This window comes from Mesitornis unicolor, unplaced genomic scaffold, assembly GCF_000695765.1.
Source record: "Mesitornis unicolor isolate BGI_N332 unplaced genomic scaffold, ASM69576v1 scaffold37296, whole genome shotgun sequence".
Lineage (NCBI taxonomy): Eukaryota > Metazoa > Chordata > Aves > Mesitornithiformes > Mesitornithidae > Mesitornis > Mesitornis unicolor.
Window position 1 is genome coordinate 25,780 of NW_010193639.1, and position 8,443 is coordinate 34,222.

At 40.6% G+C, this 8,443-nt stretch overlaps 1 protein-coding gene across 1 annotated transcript in view; it reads left to right on the forward strand.

Moving 5' to 3' along the window:
* LOC104543031 (gamma-aminobutyric acid receptor subunit alpha-5) overlaps nucleotides 1-7,901 on the forward strand; it is a gene marked incomplete at its 5' end in the record, with an annotated part of 27,740 nt that extends 19,839 nt beyond the window's left edge. Inside the window, 3 exons of the mRNA XM_010187523.1 lie at nucleotides 4,691-4,843; nucleotides 6,250-6,461; nucleotides 7,375-7,901. Coding sequence (XP_010185825.1) covers nucleotides 4,691-4,843; nucleotides 6,250-6,461; nucleotides 7,375-7,677 — 668 coding nt within the window. The remainder of the gene's footprint in view (nucleotides 1-4,690; nucleotides 4,844-6,249; nucleotides 6,462-7,374) is intronic.
* Nucleotides 7,902-8,443: the final 542 nt, after the last annotated feature.

Here is an 8,443-nt window from a genome sequence, read left to right on the forward strand (position 1 = left end):
GGGCTGTGTTCTTGGTGCAAATTGAGGGGCTCTGAGCCAAAGGCAGGATTGTAGAGGCAAAGGTATAGATCAAGTCAGGAACCTGTTAAGTATCCATGGGACATTTAGGAGAATGTGAAAACAGGTTCACGTACGCTCACACACAAAGTTGGACTGAAACATGAAGACACGTAAAGCTTTCTGCTCAGACTCTCCAAAGATGGCAGATAAAGAGGGGGCAGCTGAGCTTGCTGCTTACTCTTCAGACAGAAGGACAGGGTGAGGGAAAGCTTGCCTCGGCCAGCACAGGAGAGCCACTAAACACAACCACTTCTCCCTCCTGTACAGCTTCACTCCCTCCTTTGCCCATTTCAGAGGACGCTAGCTAAAGCAAAGATACATGAAGTCAAGAGAATCATATAGACTAAGTCAGAGGAGCCACTGCTGCAGAAAAAGGACAAGTATGCTATCCCCCATTAAAAAGCAAAGACAGTTTTTCCTTACCAGTTTACCATCATAGCTGCGTTGTTTTCTGCGATGAACGGCAGCTCCCCTCTCACTTTCATCGCTGTCAAGAAGAAGATCCAGAGGATGTACTGGGACATCTCCTACAAGCTCGTCCTGCTCCTCAGAGCCAGAAAACCATCCAGCCCAGGCAGTGAGTTGCTCCAGCGTGTCAGCTCCAGGCCACTTCCAGTTTGCAGCTTTGACTGTGAAAGCTCCTTGTATTCCCCAGCTCCAGCAAACAGGGGACTCTTCAGACAAATCCCAAAGTTTCTGCCCCGTAAACACCTCCCTCCTGTATCCTAAGATTTAGGCTAATAAATACTTGTTTTCCAACGTCAAGATTTTATATTAATGTCCCGGGTTACATCTGGGCTGGCTGGATTCTGATTGCAGGGTGGATCACAAAGAGCAGGACACAGATTGTAACCAGGGATTAGCAAAATACAAAAATCCGATTTTGCACAGGGAAAGCATCAGTCGGCGATGGATTTTCTGGACTTCATCAAGCTCATAGGAGGCCAGTAATCAGGGTTACTTATGAACAGCCGTCTAAGGCATTTCTTCCTTCTATTGAACTGTTGAACATGAAAAAGAAAACCCAAATAGCTATTGCACAAATCCAAGTGCTAGGATCTTTTTGACATACAAGTCAAACTAAGCAGTCCTTGCAGTTGCATAGGTAAACATACACGTAGGTTTGTGTATGTCATAAGATGTTTATGCTCTCGTTTCTAGCAGACTTTTTTTTTTTTAAAATGGAAATTCTGGACCTGCACCAATCTCTTGGAATTCTGCTGATTCTGTGGGCAAGCCGCAAAGTTTAGCTGCCTTCTCAGAGAACATATCCTGGCACTTCTAATTCACCAACCAATCTTGAAATTGGGAACGTTTTAGCCATGCCACAGAAAATAGCTCTGACGCGTGCCACCAGTTTGGTTTGGGTTGTTGATTTTTTTTTGTGCTAGCATCCTCAAATGTCATTCTGCCAAAAGAGAAGATATTTGACTACTCACACTGCTTCCAACAGGCCCAACATCTGTTATGTCCTGGTGGTACAAGTGCTGAAAACAATCAGATACGGGATTTGGGTCCAAGTGGATCTCGCTGCTTTCTGCAAGTGGTCGCCCAGTTCTGTTCCCCATACCCAGAATCTCTCATTGCTAACTTGGGATCTGCAGTGCCACAAAATGAAACAAAAACTCACTCTTTTATCTTCTGCCAGCTGGAGCCTGAGCTTTGAAATATCCAAAGCCCAAATAATAAAAGAAGGATTCAGCCCTTCATTTTGCACCAAATAATTCTGGTTTTTTTCCTTGAGATTTATCTTTCCTACGCATCACTATAGAAATGACACAGGCATTTTTCAGAGGCAAACATATTCTGAGTGTCAGCATGGTCAGAGACTGTGCAGACCTAATATCAGGTTCTTGCCAGAACAGTCGTCGATACACCTGAGTCCAGGTATATCCAGTAAGCCAACAAGCCTGGAAGCTGATCCATCCTCTAAAATAGCCTATTGAATCCCAGCATAATGGCAATAGAAGAATGTGTGTAAGATCTTGGAAATTGTAAGTGGGAACTCCAGAACTCTGTCATCTAGATACCAAAAAAGTACTGTAGCACCTTTTAAAGCATAAAAAGAACCTTTAAGACCAGCAGCAGCACAGTAGCATAGCTCTGTGAAGAAATGCAGCTATTGCCACTCTAGGGCTTTTCATTCGTGCTACATTTGTTATTAAAACTCGTGTGCAGTGATGAGTGGACCCCATCAGGAACAGGACTCTCCTTTAAGTGCTACATAAACCTATAACAAAAATTAGCTCTTGCTCAAGAAAGCTTATGGTCTAAGGGTAAACAGTGGCCTTACAGAACTAAAAGGAAGTTTTGCCACTCCAACAGAGCCAAGATTTTGTTCTGTATAACTAAAAGGCCAACTCAGGCAGCTTTATCTTTACTTTAAGCGGTGGTCCCAGATCATTAAAAACCAAGCTGTGGGGTTTTCTTTAGCCCTAAGTCTGCTGGAGGAAGCATTCCTAGTGTAGGCATTTTTGAAAGGGACAATGTGGGAAATCGGAGAAGATACCATTTGGAAGAAGAGTGAGTACAAAATCAAGGTGATAATATTTCAGTGGAGACAAGCTTTGATAGGTGAAAGAAAATGATAAGATAAAAATCAGCTGTGGAGGGCTATCAAAAAGTAGGCATTCATTTTCTGCATTTACAAAAGGAGAAAAAAAAAGGGATGCTGTTACTCTGCTGAAGCTCTGTAGATTTTTTTATTCCATCTCCGAGAGCATACTGTCAAAATCAATAATGCACATCGTCCCTGCTTAGTGAACAGGGAAACTGTGACTCAAACACATTGCAGTGCAGTAGCAACTCAGATTACAGGCACATAGACCCTGCTGTTCCTGGCATATTTTATGGGTAATCCACAAACTGAATGCTCCTAAATAAAGAGCAAGTAGGGTTCCTCCTGAGACTACAGCATGTTCAGCATCCCAAGTTCAAAATTACACTAAATGGAAGGACATTAGACGTTGCTTCACAGGGGTTTTCTCCCCAGTTTCACAGCATTTCCTGTCCATCTCCACATCCGTCTTTAGGAAACTGTTTCACAAAAAAATCAGACTCCAAAAGAAAGTCATGAAGATTGAGGCAGACTGTCAGGTAAGGTATTTCTGTCTAAAATCCTCAGCACAAACAAGATTGTAAACTTCATCCAGAAGAACGAAGCTCCTCTAGTATAACATATCAGTGCAGCTATACCTGCAAAAGCCCTTTCGCTGTAGACCTGTTCTCTGCTAATTAGCCATATTGTCACTTAGAAATAATCTGCCAAATGTAACTCCTTAGCAATGCTGGCTGCAGCTCAGCTTGGGCTGTTCACTCAAGGCAGAATCAGTCTGTTGTGTATTCTCTTTTTGTGGCTGGTCTGTAGAGACCAGCAGTCAAGTCTTACAACAGAGATGATCGCTATATTTGTTTTCTTCTTGTAGGACATTATGTATTTTAGAACAGGCATTACTCTGATTTATCAGTACTCAGCTGAATGATGCATGCTTTTAAATTAATTTGATATCAATGTGAGTGGAGATCTGTTAGCGCTTGAAGGGGTTGGTTGTTTTTTATTTTTACATTGTGTTTTTACTCTTTTCTTTTTCCTAGGCTAATAGTAGCCTGGTTTTAGCTAGCAAGGTCTTGGCTTTGGGGAGCAATTACCATCAATTAATAGTCTTCAGTAACAACTATATGATTTTACAAAAATAGCCTGAAAGAACCTGTTAAGTTTTGATTTTTTCTGAAACATTAGGGAAGGTAACAGCTCATCTGTTGATTTGGGAATGCATTTTTTTGGGCTTTTATTGAAATTCAGAGGACCTGACAAAAGCCAGAATAAGGCTGTGCTGTGAATTTGGCATATAAAAACGACACAGAATTTAGCACTGCTGTGGCAGCTTTCAGTGAATTCTCCATGCAAGCAGTACAATATTCACTGGCCGAGTGAACAAGACGTGGCAGGATGTCTATCCAGAGACAGATTATCTTTCCAAGGGCTAAGGTGCACCAAATTCTAGGAAAACTGCTTGCACAGGGTGGATTATTTTTTTCTGGTGGAGCAGTCTGATCAGTTTGGGTACTCAGATCAACAAGGTCATGTGCAAAGCTGCAATTTTTGCAGCACTGGTACTGGGACAGTCCCTGAAGTGCAATGCAGAAGAAGTGTCTGAACCCATTCTCGTTCCTGAAAACTGATGGCTTGGCAGTAACAGTTGCCCTAATGAGGTTAAGTCTTGCTGCTAAATCAGGTTTCTAAGAGTGGATGGCCTTAATCGTTACTCTGGTAAGACAGTTTGTAGGACTGAGTCAAAAACAGGCAGGACTCGGTGCCAGAAACATGGATTTTTGAAGCCTGTGAACATCAAGACGTCCCAGGTGCATAAAAGGATAACAGCCTTTCAGTGCAGTAGAAGTCAATTGTTGTCTTCTGCTTTTGGAGATCGAATGTGAAGACTAACAGGATCTAGCAGCACCTCTCTCCCAAGCCCTGGTTTTCCACAGCACAAAAATCCAGGCATTTTTCATGCAGTTAAGAATGGCTGAATGGTGTTCTCAAATAGAGGGTGGTGGAGCTGGCCTGCTTAATTCCCTAAATCAGTAAAACTCTCTTGTTGTACCCACATGCACATTTTTCTCCTTCTAGGTGAATATACTATTATGACAGCCCATTTTCACCTGAAAAGAAAAATTGGTTATTTTGTCATCCAGACGTACCTTCCTTGCATTATGACTGTGATCTTATCGCAAGTGTCGTTTTGGCTGAACAGAGAATCTGTCCCTGCTAGGACTGTCTTCGGTGAGTATCCTAGTTTCTCCCAGCACATGGGAAGGATCAGTCTGGCTTGTGGAAGTGATTTACTGTAACAAAACCACAGTGCACTAATGTTTATTTCTGCTTGAGATGTTCTAGATGTTCCCATGTGCTCTTCCACTTTATACTCAGAATCCATTTAAAAACACCGTCTGTGTTTTTTTGGTTAAGTTATGGCAGAAATTGCTGAAGAGTCAATTATATGAAGGTTAAGGACAGAAAAGAGAAGAATCAGATTGGTGTGATCTGATTTGTGGGTTGTTTTTTTTTTCACTTGGGTAAAATGCTGGGTGGTTCAGAACAAATAAAACATACATATTATGATATTTAGTATATACTCTAGCTAAGCATTTGAAACACATTTCACTTCAAGACCTTTTGTTTATCTGTGTTTTAAGATGTTTATCTTGGAAAAACATGTAGAGGTTAATTAGACAATTTTCTCTATTACTATCAAACAAATTAATATGATTTTCTATTTAGAAAATATATATTTACTACAGAAGTTGTCATGGAAAAATCCTTCGGGGTCTCTAAATTACTTCATTTATCACTGCAAGTTTGCAGAAAAGTGCAGTCTTAAGTGAAGTTTGTTAAAATACAAAATTTTCACTGGATGGAAAACAAGGGGAATGGAAACAGTTTATTATGTAAAACTTTGTTCAGCTGTTCTTAAAAGACTCATTCTTTTGTGCAAACCTACTGAAATCAGTCAGCAGCTTTGATCAAAAACCAGTTCAGCAAGCTGTATGGGGAGAATGCAGGTACCAGCATCGCATTGCTGAACAGTTGGAGCCATTCTAATTTTACAAAGCTGGAACTGAGAGTTGAATTTTGTCCTTTGGGGGTCATCCTTCCACAGATGACAGTGATGCCAGCTCTGTCATTTACTGGCCTCTGGGAAAGGAGGAGCTATAGTAAAGGAAATCAATAACAGCCAGCAACTTAACATGTAAGATCTCCGTGTGGAAAAATAAAATCAGCAATGCCACTTTATTATGGCAGCTACCACTAAACAGGTTGCTAGCTGATTTTATAATGTACTACTTAAGGAGGGACATTCTATATATACCATACATCAATGTACAGGGATAAAATACCAGTAAGCCTTTGGATTATGTAATTGCTGGGTTTGGTTACCTTTAAAAACAGTTAGTTAGATGCACTGTAACTAAGGATGACCAGAACACAGAAGTAAACAGCTGAGGGCAGAAGCTTGTATTTTTTCTTGATGAGCAAAGTATCTTATTCTTTCTGACCGTAATATGTAAACACCGATTCAGTTCATATGGCCTTCTTAGGTATCTTGCTGAATTGGGGCGTGCTTATAACTAATTAGAGATCTTGTAAGGGCTCCAGACTGATCTCTGTCTCTTTTTCCTTCTTTACAGGAGTGACAACAGTCCTCACCATGACCACCTTAAGTATCAGTGCACGTAACTCTCTGCCGAAAGTGGCCTACGCTACTGCAATGGACTGGTTTATAGCTGTCTGCTATGCTTTTGTATTTTCTGCATTGATTGAATTTGCAACAGTCAACTATTTCACCAAGAGGAGTTGGGCATGGGATGGCAAAAAAGCCCTGGAAGCTGCTAAAATCAAGGTACTTACCTTACGTTTTTTAAATAGCAAGACTAAAAGCAGGTACTCAGCATAGTTTAAATAACTCAATGGACAATTTTCAGCTTCTTCCTGAGCAAGGTATTTGAATACCTCATGATATACTCACCTTCCTATAGAGGAATATTGGCAAGGAAATGTGCTGCCTTGTCTTCATGGAGACAGACTATCAGTCTATATGGAGTGGACTGTTTTCAGAAGGATATAGGGCACTGAGTACACATGGCACGGGATTTCAGTGACCAAACTTCTGATAGTTGCAGACATATACTATGAAACATGTATTTGCAGAGCATTCCCTATGCATTCTCCCAAATAAATGACAGAGCTTACATCAATCTCTATGAGTCAGGGTCCCACCACAGTATCCCCAGTAAAAGAAAGACGAAAGAGCGGCTCTGTGAAAACACGAACTTTTGAGTTTCATGCTGAAATTAAATTTTGGAATAGGACTGACTCTTACCAAATGATCTGCTAGAGAGAGCTTGTACCTTCAGGCACCCTGAAAGAGCAGTGCAAAGAGGGAGAGCTAGCAGAGGCAACAGGCCCTTCACCACACTCCTTGCTGCAGCCAGGAGGGTGAGGTTTGTATCTTGGCAGCTGCTTCCCATGGTACAGAAACCTCTGTGGGTGCAAGACCATGTAGGTCTAAGAAGAGAAGCTGCTGATGCACACACCAGGTGGGATCCATAGGTTTCTCAGTCACCAGGGAATATTTAACCTGAGTAAGGGCTATAACTGGGGCAGGAACAGCTGTTTGGGAGTCGAAGTTGGAATAGCCAACAGGAATTTGTTGGCATGATTGATTACAGTAATTAGATTTTTGGGATAGTATCTTGAGAGCATGTTTCCATTTTTTGTTCCTGCAGTCTAATGCTTTGTTTTTTACACTGCAGAAAAAAGAACGTGAGTTGCTGGGAAATAAATCAACTAATACTTACAGCACTGGGAAGATGACCCCCGCACCAAACATGCCAAAGGACCCAACCCCATCTGTCATCTCAAACACTGCATCTGCTCCAGTGAAGTCTGCAGAAGAAAAACCTGCTGAAAGCAAAAAGACTTACAACAGCATCAGTAAGATTGACAAAATGTCACGGATAATTTTTCCAGTGCTGTTTGGAACTTTTAACTTAGTTTACTGGGCCACATATTTGAATAGGGAGCCTGTTATTAAAGGTGCCAATTCTCCAAAATAAACTGAAGGACTCTTAAAGTCACATGTGAGCCATACTTACAAAGCAGATGCTACCAAGGAAAATTTGAGATCCAGATGACTTTCTACATTTGGGCAATATTCTTCAGGAAGTTTTTTGCATGTTTAATAATATGTACAAATAATATTGCCTTGATTGTTTCTATATGTAACCTCAGATGTTTCAGAGACGATTATATTACTTACAGCAACAGATCTTTATGAAAGATCAGAAGACATTGAACATGGCTTCTTTGCTGCTGAGTATCTTGCATTGATAGTTTACAAATAAAATAAGTTATATTTTTTAACTGTTCAAGTGTACTACATATCGTGGTTTTTATACTTCAGATGTACAGTCATACAAATGTAGGCTTAACCTATATTTTACAGAAGAGCTCCACTATTGTCATCTGATAAGTTACTGAGTAACGCCAGTCGTAAATGTGCCAAATTATTAAGTGTAGGGCTATGTTCGAGCACCTTTACTGGTTATAGGTAGTGCATTACGCCACAGATAAAACTGCTCAGCCCAATTTTCACTGAAAGTTAATACAGTGTAGTAAATCTTAATGGGGCTATGCTGATTTTCACTGCATAGGGAACAGAATGCTACTTGTGCAAATAAAGGTGGTGGAAACTTGCCCTTAAAAGAAAATATGAAGTTTGTTTGGATTTCGTATTCCCAGAAATTTTCTGAAATGATTCTCGGTATTTATTCCAAAAATTAAGGATATATTGCATGAAATTATAATAGATTAGGAACATAC